Here is a 24888-nt window from a genome sequence, read left to right as displayed (position 1 = left end):
CCCCGATTCTCCTTCTCCCCGACATCTGAGCCACTCCACCAGAAGACTAGAATTTTTACAATATATTTTTATAATATATGATCACAGAAGTAGAGAGGAAATGAAGCTACAAGGAGCCACTGACCACTTTCCCAGCAGGAGGCGCTCTGACCTCTGAATGGCTTAAAGCAGACGCTGATAGTCAGGAGGTCTCAGGCAGGAGAGCAGAGATGTTTGCATCAGAAAGATGGGAAAATCCACATAAAAAAACAAAACAAGTCTAATGAACATCATAAATGTAAAAAATTCACAGAGAGAAAAATATCAGCTGATGAAGATGAGCAGGAAGCAGCAGACAGAGGAGTGGGTTCACTGTCTGGATCTCCCTGAGTGGGAGCCCAACCAAACTGAGCAGAGGCGAAACGGCTCCCTGTCCCCGGCTGAGTCCAGAACCAAACTCCATTCCGGCAGAACTGGATCAGAAATCACTGAGCAGCAGCTGTCTGGAGGAGAGGAATGACCTGGAGAGAAGCTGGATCGTTTTCCTGCAGGCTGGTGGGAGGTGGAAGACTGTTTCTGACTTCTGAGTGATGAATCTCCTCACTACGAAATGTTTGTGGCATTGAAAGATTGTTTTCTGTGTCTTCTTGTTCCAATCAGGATCAGAGTGTGTTAGATCTTAAAAACAGGAAGCAGCAAAGTGTCCTAATCAGCTGTACTGGAACAGGTCCACTCAGCTAAAATATTCCAAACCACCAGAACCTCCGCCAGAACAATTCCTAAGCTCTGCAACCCGATACATTTCGAGGACAGTTTTAACTGTTTATGTTTTTATCAAAGTTTATTTTCTCACTATTTGGTTTCACGTATTAGACTAATCGACACAGACGTCTGCTGTTGATCTAATGAACACATTAGATGGTTTGGTCTTAAATGTGTCCATTTATCTGCTCTCATGTTTTCTCTCCAAATACTCCAGTAATGAGGGTTTTAATGGGATGAATACTGGAATATTTTCCTGTTCACATCTGCTGATGAAACCAGAGATCTGTGATTAAACAATTATATCAATGGAAATATTATTCGTAATGTCATACATTAATAATTCACCAATCTGGGTCAGATAAAGTCAGGAACGGTTCTTAAGACAGTATGAATGGTCTTGTGAACATTGTCCTAACCTGCTACAGCTCAACATCCCGGCAGAACCAGGAGCTCCGATGTTGTATTGAAGGAACCAGCCTCCCGGTCATGATGCAGCGTCCTCCACTGTGTGGTGTAGAAAACATTTCTAGTGGAATCTCCTCGTCATGTCATGTAGCATTGGAAGTCATCAGGACAGTCCACAAAAGAAAATTTTGCTTGGTGAGAGAAAAACATTTTTATTTTTATAACATTTTTATAACATTGGTTATAAAATGTTATAACCAATGTTATAACATTTTATAACATGTCCCACAAACATCTCCTCCCCTTGTTTGTGAGAGGAGATGTGAAGTTTTCAGGGTTCTCGTTCTTGAAGCTCTCGTGTTGTGCTATGACATCTGAAAGTATCTTCAATTAGTTTGAGGATCTGGCCTTCACTCCAGCAGATTCTCCATGTCGGCACAGGACATTAAATGGTTTTATGGAATTTAATGATTTAATTTAATGATTTAATTTAATGATTTAATTTAAGGTCTCTCTTGTGCAGCTTAAGAATCCCATCACGTTCAACGATAGAAACGCAGCATGAATATCTGATGAAATAAACTGAAAGTCAGATTTAAACTTTTCACAACTATAGTGTTAAATCACTGATCAACTGATGAAACCCTTTGAGGCCAGTTTCAATAGTTTGCCTTCTCTTTGCATTTTGGAGCTCTACGTACGACTTGCTTATGATCCACCAGAAACAAATGCTAGTATTTCTGATTTCAGTACAATTTCTTTCCTGATCTTCAGATTCTGTTCAGAGTAGTGTTTCATATTTGCTGAACTCTGAGACAATGCCAGTAAATGTCTGTAATCCTAACTTTTGCTCTGGATTTCTACTTTATAGCCACACATTTCTGCAATGATGAAGCTTCAATAACTTTGTTAAAGTCTGGAGGCAGCAACACACACTTCATCCATCAGAGCAGAGCTGCTGTGTCCCTTCTGGCAGCTGCTTCACTGATGACAAGCTTGATAAGTTCTGACATCATACTCCCATCCACACATGTCTCCAAGGAGGAGAAAAAGTTGCTTTGTGTTGTTAAACTGTAAATTTGCAGTGGTTTGTTTCTCATTTACTCAACTCAACACTGAAAACAGACTCTGGGTTCTTTTTCAAACGCAGTCAGATGGCCCATAGTTAGGAAAATCAACTGAAGGCATAGAAGACTGATTCTTCTTGACCTTGAAATGAAATGTCTTCTTCTTTGAGCGTAGTTGAACGAGACCCGGTTAAAGTTTACTATAAAGATGAATACAATCAAAATAAAAGACACACTTTTATTTTGGTTGTTTGTGTTCTGGTAACAATATGTAGAAGTTCTGCAAGAAGCAGAACTTTAGGAATATCACCTTCCTAAAGTGATGATATTCAAACTATACAGCTGCGTGTTTCTGAAGTAAACTCTGTTACTGAATGAGTTCCTTGGTGAAAGGTCCAGACCTGACTCGTGGTCCGGTCCGGTCCGGTCCGGTGTTTCCCCTCAGGCTGTGGAAAATGGCAGCAGCGTGTCAGAGTGTTGAGCTGCTGAACAGAAACCCCACAGAGCGGCTGGACCTGAAGACGGCCTTTATGGTCTCTAGAGGCAGCTCGTCAAATACTTCCTCAGCTACATACATGTGTGCTACTGCAGCCTGTCGCCATGGAGATGAACATCTATCACATCTAACAGACACATGCATGTGTTTGTAGCTGAGCCAGCCGCTGACTGAGTGAGTGTTCGGCACATTCACACTCTGGGTGTTTACGGTCCAACAGGTTTCCCCCAAAGCTGCAGAACATCCTGCTGTGAACATGAGCCAACCACACCTCGCCTGAACCCAAACACACATTCAGCTTCACACACTTCCTTTAGAGTCCAGCAGAAACAAGGAGAACCTTATCCACTGAGGAGAAGGAAGGAAATGCAACAAGCCTGAGAAAAATCAGACAGATGTGGAAACTAGGGCTGGGCAATATGGCCTAAAAATATATTATTGAGCAGTTAACCTCAATAATAAATCGATAACATTAGCAGCCCCTACATCCCCTGAAAATAAAGAATATGATACATCAACATAAATTCTTCACAGCCAGTGATATTGATCAATTTAATATCAGCACATCATCATGTCTACTGAGATGAGTAAAGTATGATGGAATCATCAAACAGATCTGAAGTGACAATCGATTTTCCAACATGAAGAGATCAGAGTCCAAATCCAGCTTCTACTTTATGCCAACACTAGTTTATGGTCCAGATCTCTCAAGTATTTTAAACTGCTTTGCCTGAGCCTGAAGTGAAAATGGAAAACCTGATGAAACCAGAGTTCACTGCAGTTCAGGACTTTGTAATCAGCGATAAAACAGGTTAAGAGGAAAGAAGGGCAGTTGTGGCTCAAGCCACGACTACAACATCCTGAACAGAGGACCAAACCTTACAGCCACTGAGCTGCTGCCAAGAGAACTGACCCATGTTAAATCAGTTCAGTGTTCCCCAGAGAGACTCTGTATGGTTCTGTTGTAAACTTGGTGATTGGAAGGACAGACTTGGAGAAAGACAAAGGACAGAGGACATGAAGAGTGGAGCAGTTTAACAGCCCTCTAATATCAGTCGGTCACTTTTAGTTTGACCACATAATCATTCTGAGGAAGGATTTGTCATTTCTGGTGGAGCTTTCTGAAGGTCAGGAGGAACGGTGCCGGTTCAGGAACACCTGGGACTTTTAACAAGACCCAACAGGCTCATGATGGACGGACTTAGAGAAAGATTCTCCACCCTCATCACGCTCCAACGGTGTCTGCTCAGATCACACAGGATCAGATGGTCACTGGGGAAGTAAAGTCACTCTGCCATGTGGTATAAAGATGAAATATGATAAATTGAAGTGAGATATTTCTCCTTCTTCTCATTCAGATCTTGACTTCAGATTGTTCTGTCACCATCCAGTGGAAAGTTTCTTTACTGCAGGGAAAGCTTTCAGCTCTTAATTGGGACATAGTTTCTACCTGACCAAAGTCAGCACACCCCATCTGTTCCTGCTTAACCTTGATGTGTGAAACACAAGGTCTGATCAGTATTTAAAGAGAAAATAGCTCCAGGTGGTGGACGGATAGATGGGACATGGGGAACACAGGGGTGTAGGAAACTGTTTTTCTTCCTCACTTTTCCAAAACAAGCCTCTCCATCCAACCGAGGAGCAACATGGGTGGAGGTGTTCGGCTCTCAGCTGGATGTTGTTAAAGTTCCTCTGACATCAACAGGGCCAGGAGGTGAAGCACTGACAGGTAAATGACCTGCAAGACCTTTCTGAAAGAGCCAATCAAGTCAAAGCTCTGCTCCAAAACTTCACATCAGTTTTATTATTCAGTCTGTTCCTGTTTCTCTGCATCCTGACGTGGATGGGTCTGAAGAATGATGAGTGTTCAAAGCAAAGGGCCAAAAGACAATTAGAGCCTCATCAGGGAAGCTAAAGGAGTAAAAAAAACATGTCAGGTTGTAATATGTTTCCAGGGATCCCTGAGTAGAACGGTTCCATGTTCATGTTATGGTCATCTAGGCCTTGACAGGAGGAGCAAGAACTGGACAAAGGAGAGGTGAATTTTTCCAGTCAGAGCCATTTAAATCTCCCCAAAGCACCATCATTTATCCAGCATCAGATGACTGGAAGACCTGCTACTGCCAATGGGTTGATACAGGTCAGAGGAATGCTCTGGAGAGCTTCAGAGTCTGCAGATCAGCTTCAGCCTCATTATTTTCAACAGGGGTGCTGAAGTCCAGTCCTCGAGAACTACCGTCCTGCAACATTTATAATGTTTCATGTGGAAATATTAGATACCTGCTCGGAATCATTTCTGAAGTTTTTTTTCTATTAATACTATATTAATGTCGAACCCATAATTCAACAAAATATTTTTTGCTAACTTTAATCTCAGATCAAAAGACAATGATTTGTCAGTGATTTTATTATGAAATGTGAAAAACAATCTGAGAGTTTGTGAAACTTTCTGGTGACGCTTTACGGTATTCTGTGCACCGGGTTGCTCTGTCATTGTTAGTCTCAGTGTATAAAAATAGACATGACTCATTCCATTCAGAGGTTTATTCATTGTTAGAAACCAGCAATTTATAAAAGAAATTTTACATGAGAAAAAATCTGAGAACACAAGGAGATACATACATGGTCATTGGATTGAACATCCAGTCTTCATCTGAATAAACAAATATATTAGTAAATAATAAAAACTGATGGTTACCACTTCCATTGCTTTGATATAAATACAACAAAGTAATCTTGTTCCTGTTTCATCCCTATGTGTCCTGATTTACTGTGTGATGCTACAATATCCACAATGACTCCTCTGTTGTCGGGGGAACAAGGTCCTCCCTGTTAAAGCATCAGTTCTGTTCAGGATCACAGACGATGACTTCAGTTCACTGATACAGAACCTTTTGATTTACAAAATGATTGGAATGAGCTTCATTGTTTGTCCTCATTTCACCTCCTCCCTGACTTATTTACCGTACTGTCGACCCTAACAGGGTTCTGTTGACTGGCTGTAAAATAATGCAGACAGATTGTGGTTCTTCTACTGTCCCACCAGATGAAGTAATGTAACTTTGTCTCTCATTAGTTTGACTTTCCTTCATCGTTTCGTTAAAACACATTCCCAACCAGGAACTCTTTGAAACATTCAACACCAGAAACTGCAAAACGGTGCAGCACAGTTTTTTCTCGAGGTCTCTGATCACAACAGTTTGAGTGTCAGAAAATATAAGACGGCAATACTTCTGAACTTCTGTCCAATATGACCCACATGAACAGAACCTGTTTATACTGGAAGAATGAGGAAATAAAGAGTTTTGATCCAAAACAGAACCAGTTGACATATCCAGGCAACAATCATATATGCTTAAGGCTATAGTGGCTCATATAAACACCTGGTCTAAGGAACAAAGTCAAGGTTACAATGAAGCTTCACTGATGCTGACTTTTATTTTATAGCAATCAGGTTCTGTTTGTTGTAGATCTGGACAATCAGAGAGCTGATCTGCTAAAACAAACAAAGGCACTTTGGAGAATACAAAATTTGTACCAGTAAAAATAGAAATAAAAGAAGAGTAATAAAAAACGAGTTACAAAAGTTTCTAATTTTAAGAAAAGGATGGTCAAGAAATCTTGTAGACATTTTCAATAAGAGCAAATACTGACTTCCTCCAGCACAAGTTGTTCCTCTGTCAGGGCGAGTTTATTTGGCCTCTGTTTGCTGAGAGAGGAACGTTTGCTGCTTTGCGTAGACGGATAACGTCAGAGCTAAAACTTCAGCAGCAGCAGCTGAAGGTTTTTTAACAGTCTTCACCTCAGCTATATGGGAGGACTTCTGGATGATGCAGCTGGTTGTCCTGGAGACGCTGTCCTTCCCCTGAGCCAAGTTGGTCAAGGCCATGGCGGCGTTGATCTCCTTCCAGTACGTCTCATCTTTGGCCTTCACCTTCTCCTTCTGCATCGCTGCGACGTCACCGTTGCCCCTGACGACCGGCACAACAAGCAAACACGCACAGAGAGAACAAAACACAGAGCGTTACAGCTCACGTTCAGCTGGTGATTGGACACAGGTTATCTGGGGAGAGAAGGTCGACTCACTTGTCATGTTGACTTGATCCATGGTCTGTGGCTTCTGAAAGCAGAGAGAGAAAAGCTCAGTAGACTTCTCTGGGTCAGAACACCAGGACACTCTAGTAAAATATTTTTAATCTCAAGTTTTTTTATCCTGGTTAAATAAAGGTTGATGATGAGAACCTGCATGTTCAGCAGATTAGTGGATGCGTGTGTGTGTGTGGGTGTGTGTGTGTGTGTGTGCGGGGGTCCGTGGAGGGGGGGGGGAGGGGGGCGCTTGTGTGTGTGTGGTGTTTGACTTGTGTTTTGTTCTTTCAGTGGACACCGTGTCCTCAGCAAACATGTGCTGCTCTGGTTTCTGTCTTTATTTAAGATGCTGGAGGAAAAAAACACGTTTTAGCAAGAAGCTTTCAAGCGTAAAGGTGACTGATAGGATGGAGCTGAAAGATGTTTCTTATGACTCATAAAGTCCATGGATGTGATATTTAGATGGAAAACAAATGGAGCCCAGCCAGCATAATTGAGTTGTCTGAAGAAATCAGATTGAAAAAGACAAAGCGAAACAGATCTGAGAGGGAATGAAAAGGCAGTGAGTGAGTCAGTGGGAGAAAGATGGCCGCCTGCTGGCTTTCCTCCCCCCTCCTCAATGGGACCAACCTCCATCTCATCTGTGAAACATTAGTGAGGAACAGCAAAGTCATTAAACAATGAAAGTAAAGTTGTCTTTATGGCAGCCAGAGTGTTTACTTCAGTTCTTGGTGTTTTGAGACCTCAACCTGTCTTCTGTCTCGCGTCCAGCCTTCACTCAGATCTGCCCAGCAGTGAAAATGACAACACAAGCTTGAAGTTTCATGAGGCATTAAAAGGCAGCAGAACATCTGGACTTTCTAGCTGTGCAGCCTCCAGGCGCTCTCCTTAAGTTCACTAAACATTTAAGAAGTTTGGTCTTTACCAGCTAGAGATGACTGGATGAGCAGAAAATTTTCAAAAGAGGAAAATTATCTGAAAGTTTCTATTTAGTCCAAAGGTATTAAGAGTGTCAGACGTACAGCAGGTCGTCCTTTGTTCAGAACAAATCCCTCACACAGGGAAACCTTGTCTTCTACAACCTCACTCTGCTCATCCTGCATGTCAATCGGTCCTTTCTCCTGAGTAACATTTTCATCTTCACTGCATCTTTTCTTATGAATATAAAAGTCCAGCATCATCTGAAAGCCAAAACATTCAACTGCTCTGATTTTTACAGCTTTATCTTGGTCACCTCTCTTTCTGCTTTAAAAGCCTCCAGAGTTTCCAAATATCTTGATCCACTGATCTCATCTCTGCAGGCTCCACCAGCCTCAGACTCTCCATCTCCTCGCTGCTCTTCTGTCTGCTTCCCATGCAGTCTGAGCCATGATGACAGGACAAGGTCTGAGACGCTCCGGGCTGATATGGCCCTGATTAGGAAATGTTCCTCTAGTTTTCTGGTTCACTTTTGGATTCTTCCACAGAGAGGAGCCTGACCTCACACACCACAGTTGTCTCCTTAGAAGAAGAGAAGGAATGTGTGAGAGGGAGATGAGGACGTGATAACCCAGAGTTACAAACCACTCAGTTTTAGTTCAGGTTGTAGTTTGTCAGAGATTTCCAACAATGTCCTCACATTCCTGTCTGTCCACAATTCCCTGCTGTGCCGTCTTTTTCTCTGCTGTTGTCCTGCTTTATCTACGAGTCTCTATTTCACTGACGTTTCCTCGGTCTCCATCCTCTGTCCTCCATGTGACTCGAGGTGTTTTGGAAACCTCCTCCCTGATCCAGGGTGACCATGCCAGCTTCTGGAGTCAAAAAGACGCTGTGTTTCTTCTTTTTTTCAACAAAGCTTCACTCTGAGACGTGATTAGAACTTCTGAAATCCTCTGAGAGTACCCAAGTCTGAGTCTGTTTGCAGAAAGTGAAATGAGTTCATCTCAAGTGATGAAGGTTGACTCAGTTGGACCTGCACAGACAGCTCTCACCTCTGCAGATGAATGAAAAAGCTCAGATTTCCTCTGAAGCAACTGATGAGGAATAGAAGGAAGCTGATAGCTGGCCCATCTGAAGTGCAACCACAGCTTTTTATCAACATGGCAACATGCAGCCTCTTTGGAGACTCAACCAGAAACACCTGAAGAGTCCAAAGTTCTTAGACTGAGTCTAATTTAATATTTGTGAATAAACAGAACAGTGACTGCATGAATTACCGATAGCCCAATAGCAAATGACTATATATATACACAGTATATATATATATATATATATATATATATATATATATATATATATATATATATATATATATATATATATATATATATATATATATATATATGATTAGCAAATTAAATTGTTGTTTGGCATACTGTAGGATGTCCCAGCACATCCAGTCTGGAACTGGAAGCAGAAAACAGTGACTTATTGCTGCTGTCCTACAGCATGTCCAGAAGAGACAGCAGAAGACTGACAATGCTCCACCAGGAGCTTTTATTACAGCTTTCTCTGAAACATTCCCGGGAATGATCAGCTCTTGTTGGTGGCAAATAAAACCCTCACATTAGGGTGGAAAAAAAGCAGTAACCACAGGGAAACATTACTCACATTTGTAAGTGTTTACATGTGGACAAAAGCAGCCTTTTTTGGGGATCTGGAGGCCAAATGACATGTTTGTGCAGGACTTACTGCATCATTATGTTGCCCTTGTTCACATTGGGAACTCAGCTGCCCTCTGTGTGTCTTGACTGGGTTACACCTCTGCTCTCTGGTTGTGAAGCTCTCTTCTCCTCCATCCCGTGGGAACACAGAGGCTACCTATTGTTCTACAGCCGACTCGGCTTTTAAAATGGAAACAGTTTGTGTTTTCCACAGAGTCGGGCAGTGCGGCTCCCTGAGCAGGCGGACAGCTGTGTTCCTCACATCTCAACATCTGATGGTGTGTGTGAGCCTCATTGTCCTACAAAGTCCTGGCGTTCCGACCATTTAAAACCCCTCAGACTGAGAGAGCTTTTTATTCCTCTCTCTTCCAGTTCCACGTTGGGGAGCTGCCTACAAGTAAACTGTGTATAAAATGTGTCTGTGTTGATGTTTGGGAACCTTTCTCTGCAGCTTCACAGACAGCATGAACATGCTGGTCTCAGTCTGTGTCCATGAAGTGGCAGAAACACATCATCACATCATCTTCCAGTGACAGAGATCCAACATCTGAGCTGGGAGATTTATCACTAAAATGGCAATTAGAGGTCATTTTGACTGCTGTATTTAAAGATAAATTAATTTACCTCGCAAGCTTATAACTAAGATAAATTTAATTTAAATTTGCTAAACAACATTTTTCAAATCAAAATGTCATAACTGGTCTATATTTTTATTTTTAATAGATGTCATTTTATTATGCATCAAGCTTTTACCCTTATTGAAAATCATCATCACATGGTAAAATATACAAAAGCAGATTTTTTTCAATCAATTCATCCTAGAAGTCTAACAAAAATACATTTCTATAAATCAATAAGAAGACAATGTTACTTAATCCATCAGTCATTCTCAAATCCATTGAAGAAGGATTTGAGAAAAAGACTGATTGATCCAGTTAGTTGGGCTTAAAACTGGAGCACAAACTCTAATTTTGTAAAATTCAATTTGGTGTTTGATGTGCGTGTGCATGAGGCCTGCACAGCATAACACATGATTTATTGTCATGGCAATATCACCATTCTATAATAAATGTTAGCTCATTACTTAAGTGCCATACATTCAGGCTCTCTCTGACCAGGGTATTTGTTGTCGGTTGTTTCTTGCTGTAGGATTAGAAGATTTAGAAGTTAAAGAGTTGCTAAAACAGCAAACATCGGTCAGAAGCATCTTTTTCATTAAAACCTGGTTGACAAAAATTATCCAATTTTCTTTTTCACGGAGATGGGTAAATTACATATGTTTAAAATGAGTTTATATGTTTGTAACAGAAACACTTCTTATCTTTTATCCATTCATTTAAGACATTGTCACTGCAACATCCACCTGTATCATCACATGCTGCTTGTTTTCCTTCTACCAGGCAGCTCTAGTGTGGATGTGATGTTTGAGGTCTTGGAGCTTCACCAGTGGGATTCCTTTCAAGGCGACTGAAGTTTAGTTTTTCACTGGAGCCAATCCATGATCTCCATTTCCTGCCACGTCTGACTGGTCTTTGTAGTCAGGAGTTCTGGCCGAGCCCACAACAACCAACTGGGACACAAATGGACTTTGAACCAATGGGACGCCAGCTACCAGGTTCACCACTTTTCCTTGTAAAATCACAACTTTGTTGCAGACTTGAACTTATCAAGACAATATGACCAAAAATCTCCCTGGACAAACTTAATATGTGAAAATCTTTTAAAGCCAGAGAACAGAACCCAGTCTGGGCTTGAAGCTTTCAGTAATCTAAATCAGATTTATTTGGACATTGTGTCCTCTGTGGAGGTGATAGAAGAACAGATTTATGTCAAATCTGCTGCACAGGGACACATTTGTCTCTCGCTGTAAAACATAAAACTCTTTACAAAAGAAGAATGTGTTCTCTAAAGAAATATCTGGAATTTCCAGCAAGCAGGAGAAAAAAACTGCAGGAAATGATAAAAATTTGAGCTTGAAAACATTTCTCTCTCTCTGCAATTTTTCATTTGCTTTGTTCCTCAAAATTCAGATGTGGAATGAAAATTTTATTTTCTCAACTCTTAATGTAATTTGGATCAGATCTGATTTTCCCAGAAGGAGCTTGTCCCTTTTAAATGAATCGTTCCGTTTGACCCAACAAGCTTCTGTCACATGTAACAGAGTAATACTTGTGTAAATGTATCGGAGTCCAAGGAGGCCAAGAGGGACACGTCAGCGGCAAGAAATTATAATAACCAGAGATAAAACAGTCAGTGTCTATTAAAGGCAGCAGCTCAGCCAGCTGAATTCAGCCCTTCTGGGATTTGTCTTGATAAAATCTGCTGGAGTGAAGCTTCAGCAGTGAAAACAGCCTGATGTTGGCTCAGGTCAAAGGGTTTTAATTGTTCCTGTTGGACTCATTGATTCATTTCAGATACACACACACTCTGTCTGCTTCACACTCAGACAAGAAGAAACACTTTTGTCCAAAAGAGACACAATAACAGCAGCTCTTCCCTCCAACAATCCAGTTCAGATCCGGACCCTCCTTGTTCTGGTCGTGTTCAACACAAAGGGAAAATGTTACTATTGGATGTGAAGTCCACCTGAACAAAGACCCAGTGTTCTCAGCCGATACAATCACAGCTGACCTTGATTGGTTACATCTCAGAAACGCTGCAGGAACTCCTGCAGCTTCCAGACGCTTTGGACTGCAAAGGTCCCACATTCAACTCTCAGTCTCAAGAAGCCTGTCGGACATTTTGCTCTGCTCTCTCATCTGGAGCCACAGCTGGAACAAAGACGGGACAAACAGCAGCCTGAAAGTCTTGTTGTGTCTGACCTGTTAGACCCTGGTTAGCTAGAGGTGAAGCTCCTCCCACCTCTCTGGACGGCCTCAGAGACAACCAGTGGTTCAGTGTGTGTGGGTTTGACAGTGTGCAGGTTACTGGATATGCTTGTGTGTTTCAGATGAACTGCACCTTGTTTAAATTTTACAAAATACTTCAAGGAGCTCCTGAACAGCCTCTCCATTTCAGCAGCCATGAGGAGAAGATTCAGCAACACATCCAACATGTTCAATTAAAGGAAGCAGAGAGAGAGAGTTAGCAGGAGAGATATTAGAGATCCTGCAGAGGGACAGACAGCTGGACATAATGGACAAGCTGCAGGAATGAAAACAAACGTCCAGAAAGAAGACAAAGATCAGACATGAGGAATGTGGTGTGTGTTGGAGAGTTCCTGGAAGAGTCAGTGGTCTCCTTACCGGCTCGATAGACGAAGTGGGCCTCAGCTTCAGAGGACGATGGCGACAGCAGCTCGTCATCGAACTCGTTGGAGCTGAAGGAGCCAGAGTGGTTCCTCTTGCGAGCGTCCATGACAGCGTTGGCCACCATGACGTGTCGCAGAGAGTCGTTCAGGTAGCGGTGCAGCAGGCTGCTCTTGTACTTGGGTGGAGACACGTAGTCCTCGGCCTCCACTGCAGAACGCAGCCCTGGGTCCATGCCGACGGCCACGCCCACCATGGGGGAGCCTTCCTTCTTGATGACGCTCTGGTACAAGGGCTTGGTGAGATCCTCAGGACCGCTCTGTGTCCTCTGAGGGTTGTCTCCATCTGCAACATCAGGACATGCTCGCATGACTGTTCTGTTGGTGGAGGACAGGAAGTCTTCTCCACAACAAGAACCATCTCTTAAAACTTTAGAACAAACTTCCGTTGCCATGGTGATCTGTAGTATAAGATAAACATCATTTTTATTCAGGCTCTTGTCCCGACTCCTAACTGGGATCAGTTATCAACATAGAACAGTGTAAATGAACCTCAACTCTCCACAATAAGGAAAACTGTGTCTGATTTGATCTCTGTTGGTTTGTCTCTCAGGTCTGTTCTTCATTTTACTGATAGTGAAAACCTGAAGGGAATCTCGTCTTCAAGTCTCTCTCTCAACCTAAAGTAAGAGCTCAATCCACTCGTTGGGTTGTAGAACTCTCTATGGATAAAGAACATCTGTTGTTGGTCACATTGATGCAGAAACAGTAAAGACTGCAGCATAAGGCCTGTATATACATATGGTGATGTAAACCAGTGGCGCTGACTGGTTCCAGTCTCTCCATCTTCATCTGGGTCACTGCATTTAGGTCCCATCAGTTTTTTTGTGGTCATAAAGTCTCTAAAAACAATCAGTGGAAGTGCACATTGTAATGACTCATTTCCTCCATCAGATGTTGGACTCCAGGTTCAGTTATTGTCTCAGTTCTGTTCAGCCAGTCTGAAGGAAAACGGTTATTTGGAGCTAATCTTTCGTTCAAACAGCAGAACCAGGAGACTCCAGCCTGCTGCTCCTGCCCACATGTTGGCATCGCCTCCAGAACAAAAAGCCCAGTTCAGACTTCAGACCCAGAACCAAACCGTAATGAATGCTGGTTCTATCTCAACCTTCGTCCCCTGCAGCATTACATCCTTCCCAGAATGCTTTGCAGCTGAAGAGACTGAATTAAAGCCCAGCTTCCCACCTGATGAAAGAAACAGGAGGAAGATAAAACTCTGATGAAAACCCAGAGATTCTCTGGCAGCAGGAAAATCAGAGACACTTCACTTCAGTTTCTGTCGCTGCCAGGACTGCAGTTCTGTCATTTGGCCGGGTTAGATGTCTGGTTCAGCCTGGTCCAAATTAAGATGAGCGCTTCCGATAATCAGAACCACATGGTTCTTCCAGCATCTTCTCTGTCACCAAACAATCTGACCTTTTGATTTAATCCAATAAAAATATTAAACTGTTCTACTGAGCAGAACATCAGGTCTGCTCTGGACTCCAAGCAGAAAACAGGTTTTACTTTAGCCTGGATTTGCTGCTGCAGCTCCAGAACCAGCTGGACCGTTTCAGGACAGTAAGAGCAATGAAGACACGGTCAACAGGGTCAGATCTGCTCCCAGAAATAGTCTCTGGAACAAAAGCATAGGCTTCAGAACATAATGGAGGGCCTTTCAGCACACAGGCCAGCAGTGGGAGCAGGCTGCGGATCGCTCCAGAACCAGAATATGACAGGGAGACGAGTCAGGGAGATATACGGAGCCTCTGGTGGTGCAGCGGCCTGCGGCACACACAACACAAACACCATGCACACATTCCTCTGGGAGCCACACGCTCAGCTTCTCCTCCTCACACACTGAGAGAGAGATTACTGACACCACAGAACTCTGAACTTTCTGTTCATTCACTGCAGGACGACTGAACTTTGACTTTCTTACGCTTCCTCACCAAAACGGGCCGGACCTTCCCATGAGAGCCAGCGTCTGTTTGCACATTTGCCAGCTCCACTGACTTATAGAAGGAGAACATGCAATGTTCTGGTTCTGAGCTCAGAAGATCATATCCAAGTGTTTGTGCAGTTTGGACAGTTTGTCCTCAGAGCAGCAGGTGAGGCGTACCTTGGGAGCAGCTGTCGTCGCTGCTGACGCTCAGCCTCTCGGCGTTGCCCTGAACGTATTTGTTGTAGAGTTTGATCCGGAGCGCCCAGCTCAGGTCCGGCTGCCTCACCGTGTTCTTCAGGCGTCTCCTGGCGTTGGCGAACCAGTTGGACACCTGAGGGGGACGAAGCAGGAAGGGGACACACACGGCAAACAGGAAGACGTGTTAATGTCTAGAGTCCACACTCGTCCACATTCACAGCCAGACTAATCGTGTCGTCCTCAGTGGAGACGTCGCCTCGCTGCAGAGACAGAGTCCAGCTGCAGATCAGCTGCAGCTCTCTGATCGGAGCTGAGAGGAACATCCCAGACGTTCTGCAGGAAAACTGAAGCCTCTCAGCTTTTTACTGTGTACAAAGAATCGGCTGACGGCCAGTGAACGCATCATTTCATGATCTAATGCTCTGACTGAGACACACGTCCCCATCCTGCTCATTCTGGACACGTCCAGACTCCCCCCAATAAGACGTTTTTTCCATCTCTGTCTTTAAGATCCAATAAAAAAGACACTTGAGCCGCTGCTCTTTCTTCCACTGGGAGTGGAGACCATTAGATGTTCTACTGGAATAACTTTTCATGCTCAGTAGATTTCAAGCTGCTTATGAACGGCCGGGGACGGCGGCCTCATGCTGGACTACTTAGTTTTCACGTCCTCTCCTTCAGGATCACATTTCTCATTAACTAGGACCGTCCCACCGTCTTCAGTCTGCAGGACTTGGAGGGGAAGGGACGGTGTCCTCATGAGGACGGGAGGTCCCAGAGGAGACGGCGTGTTACCACGGAGATGGAGTTCAGGAACCATGGAGACGGCACCGGATCATCGGCTCCATCTCACAACATCGACATGGAACAAAGCTAACTGCTGCGCTACAACATGACAGATTTAGCTGCTGTTTAACACCTGCTGCCAGGTCGGCCTCTCCAGGGAAAAACACACAGGAAGTGATGCGTTCAACGCCACTGGCAGCCTTAACAGCGGTCTGTCTGGACTAAACAGTGGAAGAACTGGGCTGTCCTCAGCAGCAATCAGTGGAAAGACAGAAAGACGCCATGGTCACATCTGAGTTTATGTTCACACTTTGGGACAAAACGATCACTTGTTCAGTCCAGAAATATTTTCAAAGACTGAGAGGTTAAAGATTTATAACTATCTGTTTTCATATTCCTAATTGGCAAAAAACAAGATTTTTTATCCTTCAGCAACTGAAAATAGAGAAAATAGAGAAAATAGAGAACCAGGTTCTTCAAAAGAGAACAGAAATTTAGATCAAGAACTGATTTGCATCAAACCATTTTCCCAAAATAAATATTTCTATAAATGATCACTTCAATAAAACTGGGAATTATTTTATGACTGACTTTAAATCAGAAAATAGAAAAATAAATCAATAAATAATCAGATAATAATGATTTTACTATAATACATTTGAATTTGGTTATTTATAGTTTTCTTATTTTAATACATTTAAAACTTTTACCTAAATATGATTAATTATTTCAGCCATTATTTTACCAGCATGTTCCTTGAGAGAAAATCTCGTTTATTAATTTCTAGATGAATGTATCAATATTTAATATTGTATTTAAATATTTATCTCATTTGATGTCAGGTTGTTGCACTTTTGACCCTCAAATTCTCCACCTTTAACCTCTGACCCCACTAATGATATTTACACTCAAACACAGTGTGTGTGAGGTGTGTCAGTGTGTGTTTGGGTCACAGTGTCCAACATCAAGCGCTCCCAGAAATGAGAAGCAGATTAAGTACAGAGTGACCATGTGAGGAAAACGCTGCTATACACACACACACACACACGCCCACACGCACACACACACACAGCTGCACTCAGTGCTGGGTGTTCCTCTCAACAGTCAGGTTGTCAGATAAGTTCAGATGTTCACTCTAAACTTGGAGCCATCAGCAGTTTCTAACAGTTCTGCTCTGAACATCTCACTGGTTTCTCCAGACGTCATAAAGATCAAAGCAGCAGAAATATTCCTGACTCAAATCTTTATCAGAAATTACATTTTTCTGGAGCTTTTCAATGCAGCAGAACAGGTTTACATATTGAGACGTAGGAATATTTCAGGAATATCTAAAGAAAATCATTTGTGAATCATTTCCAAACAGGTAAACATCTTTTCTCTGCAGAGTTTCTGAAACCAAAATGTTAAGCAGGACAAATTTATTATTATTATTATTTAACAAAACCTATTTAGTTCTGACACTTTTAGACTCTCTGGGACATGAGATGAAGCTGAGCTGCAGCTTTTGGAAGAAAGTGGAAGAAACAATCAAAGCCTGAGACGCTCAGCAGAGAGAGGAGAAGCTGCAGGAGGATCTGGAAGGCAGAGGAAACAAAACTTCACTCCTGCTCAGCTGCTGCTAAACATTCAGGAACAGTAAAAGCTGAACGTCTAAACTCCAGCAGCCTGATCACTCTCCTGTCTATGTGACTTTTCTTTGTCTCCTCCTGGAATCAGAGCAGAAGAAAGCGTCTCACCTGGACCAGAGTCATCTGCGAGCCGAGCGCCAGCAGGATTTTCTCCGTCTTGGTCGGGTACGGGTTGTCTCTGTGCTTGTAGAGCCACTGCTTGAGCGGCCGCGCCATGTCCTGCAGGGCCTGGCGCTTGTGTCGCACTTTGCTGCCGCTGGGACGACCCCTGTGCGCCAGCAGGGACAGCATTTAGACTCAGGCAAACAACCGGACACACCCCAGGGCTTCAGTATGCAGATGTCAGAAATTCACGCCGCGTCTAAAATGTCGGCAGATGAATCAGAGAAACGTCCTGAACCCACAGGAGGAACACCTGAACCTGCAGATGTCAGTATGGTGCTGCTCTCCACTTCTCCTTTAGCTCCCAAAACGGCTCCACTGGCTGCAGATGGAACCATTTTAGTCGGACCTCAAAGCGGGCCCGAGGTTCTGATTCTCCAAATATTTTCCTTGTAATCTGGATCAGCCTGAACATCGTGGAGCGCATTTCACTCTGACCTTTGACCCCAGAGCTCTGTTAGAGGACATTCCTCATTTGTATCCAAAAGGAAAATCATTTTGTATGAAACTGTAAGTAAATTCAGGCAGCGAGATTGAAAGTGTTCATGAAAACTCTGGCTAACGCTGCCAACATGTGTTTATGTTAGAATCTGTTTGGTTTGAATTCATCCTGGTTCTTGTTTGTTTGTTTGTTTGTTTGTTTGTTTTGTTTCTTGTAGAGATTTTCTCTGGTTCTGGTGGCCTTTATGTGGTCAGACAGGAGAGTGGATGATGAGAGAGAGAAAACATGAACAAAGGTCATCAGGTCAGGACTGGAACCTGACGGGTCACGTGACTTTTTCACTCCTGCGCCACAATTTAATTAAATTTGACATGGATTTTAATAAATGATTTCAGTTAGGCTAAAAAAATAATAATACTGCATTTGCTAAATAAACATTATTTATAGTTTCAGTTTCCAACTGAACATTTTGATTAAAGTGTTTAATCAAAGCAGAAAATGTTTCCTTTGGAGCTGCAGTCAGAAATGCTTTTGTTTTTCCAGCTGTTTCCAGTTTAACCTTTTTCTTATTTAACATTTTGAATAATCACCTTTTTTATATGAATATCTTTGATGTACTTTATAAATTTTATTTGAACAAATAAATTGAAAGGTTCATCCTTCTTATTTTCGAGATGCTGAGGGTCGGACTTTATATATTAGATACTTTAAAGACATTAGTGTCTCTGGAGCAACGAGCTACTGAACAAATATCAGCTGCTTCTTGATTCTAACCTTAATTCTGATCACAGTTTAATGGTCATTAGATCAGCAGCAGTCTAGAAAAAGGTTTATTATCGGATCTATCAGATTGTTCTACATCACAACCTGAGGACGAAAATATTTAGAAACTACAGGAGTCTGAACGGAGACGCTTTTAAAATCATTTTAGCCAAATTTGGAGCAAATGCGTATTTACGCACGACAACAGAAAAACTTCCATCATGTTCATGAACTGATTTATAGTTTTTCATTTAAAAACCCTGCTGCTGGACTTTATATTTATATGGGTTTAAAATCTAAACCCATATCAGTCTTTAAATCTCCAGTTTAAATGTTTCATTTGCTGCGCTTATTTTCGCAAAACCCGAAGATTTAATCCCGGAGATCTGAGGAGAGTTTTTCCCCGTTTCTCGCTCAGCTAACGAGTGACCAGCAGGTTGACCAGCAGGTTGACCAGCAGGTTGACCAGGCTGTCAGATATTCCCCTCCGTGGGTTCCTTCACCCACTAAAGCCGACCCACATCCACGCATGCTGAGCAGCAGCCTCTACCAGAACAGAGAGCCTCACATACCCGCTCCGCCTGTGTCTGGCCGCCTGGCTGTCTCTGATGGCCGGGCTGCTGCAGAGGAGATCTGGATGTTGGCCGTCGATGACCTCCAGGTAATTTCTGCTGCTCATTTCCACTTCCTTCGCCTTCTCCTCAAACAGGACCTGACTGCTCAGCTTGTTAAACACAACGGTGTTCATCTTTGGCCGCTCGGTCCGCAGATCTCTCTGCTGCGCTCCAATCCAAAAGGTTCGTGGAGGAAAACTGTCCCCGCGTCTCTCCTGCGGAAGAATAGATCACATTTAGTTTGAGGATCATATGAACTAAATCCTTCATCTAAACTCCTCCACATGCAGCAGCTTCAGAGTTAAAGGCGAGCGGAGCCGCGGCGCTCTGACTCCACTTCTGTGTCTCTTTGGAAACAATCACAACCTGTTTGCTTCATTCAGTCTCCTCCCGCTTCTAATGCGGAGAGGCGCTTCTTTCTGCGCACTTTCATTGCGCATTAATTAGCACAATCAGCTAAGAAATAAATCCGGGATGAGTCGGTGCGGGCAGCGGAACAGTTACTGGTTCTAGATCCACTTTCCTGCTGCGCTGTGGGGGGAAAAAAACAACCCACGAAGAGACACGCAGACTGTGGATGGTGAGAATCTCATTTATTCTACAGGAAGAAATTCATGTGAATTCTGTTAAAGCGACTCTAAACTACAGTGTGAAGCAGATCAACCGACTTCCTGCTTCAGAAACGACCTGCTCTTTCTCTCTCTCTGCAGCTTCATCGCTGTTATCAGCTGATTTGTCTCGGACGCGGATCCAGCAGCAGCAGCAGCAGCAGCAGCTTCGTGGAAAACAGCTGGAATATTTCCTTGACATCGACTAAAGTGATGCTGGCAGTAATGTGACTGATTCCAAGTTGGGTTGAAGCAGCTGGAGCTGCGCCTTCAGAACATCTGAACCTTTCATTCAACCAGTGAGTGGATCTGTGGCAGTTACCTTCCCCGGCTCCCTCCTGCGTCTCTCGGCTGTGCTGAACAATAATCCCGCTCCCAGCCGCCCATGCCCCGCTCACATGTTCCCCGCCTGAGTTTCTGAGCTCCAACCACACGGACCGCCGTCTCCTCCTCTGGTTTTATCCGGCGGCCCGGGACTCTGAATATCTGCGCCTGCTCATGTTTCCTTGCACAGAGGCTGAGCCTGCGAACATCCTGCTGCTGCTTTAGGCCGGTTCAGGGGCAGCGGCCCCCAGAGGGAAGGAGAGGGAGGCGGGCATGAGTCTGAAAGAAGCAGGCTGTCTGTCTGAGCCACTGAGGATTAGAGACCCAATGGACAAATAATGTCTGTTTAGGAGCTGCTGCTGCTGCTGCTGCTGCTGCTGATGGAGTTTAATTTATTATGTCAAAAAGCTTGAATAGATTTTAGCTGCTAAAGATTCATGGTTTGATTTGATTGGCCAGGAAGCTGAAGGACAGAGCAACTTAAAGCTTTCACAGATGAAAAAGATAAAACAGCAGCTGTAACTGAATAACTTGGAACTTGTTCCTGTTTATGTTAGCTAGCATTAGCATTGTGGCACAGCCAGCTGCTACAGCAGGTTAGAAAAGTTAAAGTTTAAAACTAAATTTCTCTCAATCAAATCCAGTTTCAGTGAAAATAGTAAGTTTGTTCAGTAGCCGTCATTATCAATGTTGCTGAGGATGTTGATCATTGCTGATCCTAATCACTAATAATGATCAGGATTGTTATTCTGATCATTATTAGTGATCATCAGGATAATTGTATTTGTTTAATTATATCCATAAACAAAGTTAGACAGCTGGACCATCTGCATCTGCCTAAAGCTGAAGTTAGCATCTCTGCTCTCTGCTACTTCAGTGAAATCCAGACAAATAGAAGAAACAGTTGGACTATAAATAGCCACAACTGATTCCTCCTGTCACATTATGGGCCCATGACTCAAAGGTTCTGAGGTTCTGAGCTGTGGGTTCCTTTGGGGTTTATCCAGAGTAGTTATTCCAGGGATGTGACTAACCATCTGAAGCGTTCAGCCTCTGTGTAATTATTGTTTATTTGTGCTTATTTTCATTTAAAAGGGGGAACTGACTTTTACTAAGAGTTTGTGAAAACATGCAATGATTGACCCAGTCATGTAATGGGGTTAATTAAGGTCAGGAAGGGTTTATTTGCTCAGGTTTTCCACAATATTGTAGCTTTGCCTTCTGGCCTGAGGTGAACTTCTGTTGCCTCCTCTCACATTATTGCTGTTATCCAAACCTGTGGCTCAGCAGCAACCTGCTGCAGCTTCTCTTGAATCTGAATCCAGCCTCTCCAAAGCTTCAGCTTTTCCGCCCTGCACCTCAGACTGCTGCCTGTCTGTCGCCCTCTGTGGTTGAATAAAACCATTCAACAGGTAGACCAACATTAATCATGATGTCCCAACCCAAAGGAATCGGTGACGGGGAGTCTGCAACAGGAACTCTTTACCAAATCCTCTTCTAACAGACTTCTTTATGACACTGAGGTTAACAATAAAGACATTAAAAAGGAACCAAAATAATAATTTAACAGTTTGATCCCTGGTTTGAAGAGATTTTCCTCAGAGCTTCATACAAAGTTACGTTTCTATTCTCTGCATTGTCCAATCTGTTCACTGTTGTTAAACACAGACTTCACCTCCTGCATGTTTAGATCATTCACAGGAAATATAACACAACAATAAAGTAAACTAATTCTAGACCTTTTAGTTCTTTTAGGTGTGAGCTCATTCTGACTAAAAGGAAACTTGGAGTCATTTCATCAAAGTTGCATTTTCTGTCTCGGTTTACGAATGATCTGAGATCTAAGGAAAAATATATTTTAGAAAGATATGACCTTTTTTAATAATTACAGCAGCCTATTTTGCAAGAACAGTGACAGAGGTTCAGTACATGAAGATCCAGACTGGTAAAATCAGAAAGCAGACATCTAGAACCCATCATGACTCTGACTGGAACATCCTGTTTTTATTCCTCATTCAGTTAGAATTAAAGGAGCTGCCAATTAAAGATGTCCTTTACTACAAATCTGTGTTTCCTCAATGGAAACATGTTAGGTCATTACAGACCAGATTATATTTGTGCTTCTGTCTGTAACCACAATCTCTCATTGAGGATGATGTTTTTCCTCTAGACTTGGACCTCATTGCTCCATGTAAACCAGGCTGGAATTACAAGCCGTCTCACACAAGCTATAAAGCCACAGGCAGATTGGTTGGGTAGCTTAGCCAACTTTGGAAACTGTGACTGAAGGGAAAGTGAGCAGGTTGTTGAAATGACCCAATTCCATCTTTTAAGAGAAATGTTCAGCATTTGGGATGCCAGTCAGTGTTAAGTTGTCTGTACTGAAAATCATCAGGAAACTGAAAGCTGTTGGAAGTTACTGGGATTGATGTCTAGAATCATAGAGAGGAAGAAAGTAGAACAGCCACTACTGTCTGAAACCCTGACCTCTGCTGCAGCTCTAAAAACACATGAATGGTGACTAAAGAGGAAAAGTTCCTTCAGTGATGGATGTCTGTCAGCATGTTTTCCACTCTGAACTCAACCCTCTGATCTTGCAAATTGAAAGAACAAATCAGTGTTTTTGTGCAGTCGTCCTCCCTCATGTTAGAATAACAAAGACTCAAAGGTCATGTTTTACTGCCAGTGTGAAAACTTAAAAGGAACATTTCAGATATTTCTGCGTCATCACCTCTGAAATGCTGCTTGTGGTATCTCTGCTTGTTGAGTCTTCAGCTGCATTTCTCTGCAAAGCTCTGCAGTATTAGGGAGTGTTTGGGCAGACTGACAGACAGCAGCGAGCGAGACTGGATCACTGCTTACTTCTGCATTAAACAAAAGAGAAGGACAATTACTGATGTCACATTTAAAGTGTGAAAAAAGGCCAAATCTCAGAGATACAACAATCCTCATCTGACCTTTCAACTGATTTACTGCTTTCCCAAATATTCCTGCTAATTCTGTGAAGAAACTCAAACAGAGAACTTCTGCTGGTTGGTGCCGTTTTCTTCAGCCTCATGTCTTCCACTCCAGTCCTGAACAGCGATGGCTTGATGAAAAGGTCCTGATGAAAACTCTGGGATAATAAAATAGTTGGTGGGGAGCCATGTAGCTCTCAGGTTAGCTTACGTTCCACTGAGGGAAACCTGGCCGGGACTCTGGTTCACTCATCCTCATCTGCTGCGAACCAGAACCGCCTGTTGGCTTCATTATCCTTCTACTTTCTCAGCTCAGCCAAACAGGAAGAGGCGAGGGCCCAGATGGTTTAAAGGTCACACAGAACCTGCTGCCGATAGAAAACTGAACAGTAAACTGAGCATCATCACAATGCAATTGAAAGAAGCTGACAGTAAATCACCATAAAGGAAAACTCACTTCAAACATGTTTTTTAAGAAATGACCTAATGAGGCCAATCAGTAAACTTTTTATACATATATATATATATTTTTTAAACGACAGTCGTAGCTTTCAAGTTTCTTCCAATCAAAGTTCTGGTCTGGAAGATTTCCCAGTTTCCTCAGTTCTGAAGGTCAGGTAAAGAACTGAAAGCTCTCCGTGTCAATGTGCCGTTAGCCGAATACTTTCCGTCTTCGACGGGTTTTTCAAAAAAATGTCGACAGAAAAATCTGGAGGCCATTTGTCATTTTGACAGATCACAATTCACACTGGAACCACCTGGTCTAGTGTGATGAGATTTAGATTTTATGCACAAAGGTAACTACATCAATCAATGAAAAAAAAAAAAAGATTTTCATCAGAGCATCATCTCAAAGCTGGAAACCGTACTCAACGTATCTCACGATCTTAGAGCTGACAAACACTGAAGAGTTTTGGGTGAGAAATACAGAGAGCAAAGATCGTCTCCCTGCTCAGGATCCTCATGGAAACAGAACCTTTTCCTCCCGTGTTCACCAGAGTTTAACCAAGTAGTGATTAAGTGTGGGTACCATGGTTCGTGTGGTGGCCAGGGTTCTGGATTTGGGTGAGCCAGGGGTTTTGTGTGAATAATTTTAGGCCACCTTCAAGGTCATGAGTGTGGGTAAAATCTAGAGACCGATGGCTGTATTGCAGTGAGTGAGCCAGGCCTGAGGAAATATGGCTTGACAAAGTTTACCCCGATTCTGTGACCCTGCTGGGATGGCAGAAAAACTCATATTTGATTGAGAACAGAAGCTGTGTTCAGGCCTCAGCTAGCAGAGAGTGTGGTCCTTTGTCTGGAGTTCTGAGAGGACACATATTTATGATGGGAGAATAACAAGCTAACCATACTTTTTTTTTTTTTTTAATTAGAAAATGTGCCTTGGAGGGGATGGAAAAACCACTTCTAATATTTAGAACTTTTACTGTTTATTAGATTGTTTAGTGAATGTTGCAGCAGAGCCCAGGGGATATGTGGGATTTCTGAGCAACTTTAAATGAGCAGTTCCATTTTAATACAACTGAACATATCCCAATCAAAAAAAGAAAAAATGACAAGGGAGGACTGTGTGGTGGTAACAACAACAAAAAAAAAAGTTCTGGACATCTGGAAACTCTCCTCACAGTAGCCATGTGAACCACGGACTGGAGTCTGGAGACGAGGTGAAGGTTAGGCCAGTGGTGAGACACTTTCCATGGTCCCTGAAAACAGAAGAACTGCCATCAGGGTTATCC

General features: G+C 42.9%; 1 protein-coding gene across 2 annotated transcripts; it reads right to left on the bottom strand.

Moving 5' to 3' along the window:
* Nucleotides 1–5241: 5241 nt before the first annotated feature.
* On the bottom strand, nt 5242–23075 carry LOC116711430 (homeobox protein Mohawk-like). Of its 2 annotated transcripts, none has more exons than XM_032550744.1 (7): nt 22927–23075; nt 19222–19478; nt 17392–17551; nt 14849–15002; nt 12686–13033; nt 6799–6832; nt 5242–6683 (listed from the first exon to the last, which is right to left on the bottom strand). In XM_032550744.1, the coding sequence occupies exons 2-7, from the start codon at nt 19395–19397 to the stop codon at nt 6404–6406; spliced, it is 1152 nt and encodes a 383-aa protein (XP_032406635.1). In that variant the 5' UTR covers nt 19398–19478; nt 22927–23075; the 3' UTR covers nt 5242–6403. The 2 variants fall into 2 exon arrangements, with proteins under 2 accessions (XP_032406635.1, XP_032406634.1); XM_032550743.1 differs by lacking the exon at nt 22927–23075 and adding an exon at nt 20194–21178.
* Nucleotides 23076–24888: the final 1813 nt, after the last annotated feature.

The sequence above is a fragment of the Xiphophorus hellerii genome, chromosome 21 (assembly GCF_003331165.1).
Source record: "Xiphophorus hellerii strain 12219 chromosome 21, Xiphophorus_hellerii-4.1, whole genome shotgun sequence".
NCBI classification, from domain to species: domain Eukaryota; kingdom Metazoa; phylum Chordata; class Actinopteri; order Cyprinodontiformes; family Poeciliidae; genus Xiphophorus; species Xiphophorus hellerii.
Note: the sequence above shows the minus strand (reverse complement) of the source record. Positions and strands in the feature narration are given on the sequence as shown.

What these genes read in the sequence shown, in the direction of transcription:
- LOC116711430 (XM_032550744.1), bottom strand. Translation starts at nt 19,397, where the DNA reads ATGAACACCGTTGTGTTTAACAAGCTGAGCAGTCAGGTCCTGTTTGAG. An exon ending in GCCAGACACAGGCGGAGCGG is followed by an intron (nt 17,552 to 19,221) that starts GTATGTGAGGCT and finishes GCTGGCGCACAG; the next exon opens with GGGTCGTCCCAGCGGCAGCA. An exon ending in CGCAGATGACTCTGGTCCAG is followed by an intron (nt 15,003 to 17,391) that starts GTGAGACGCTTT and finishes CGTCCCCCTCAG; the next exon opens with GTGTCCAACTGGTTCGCCAA.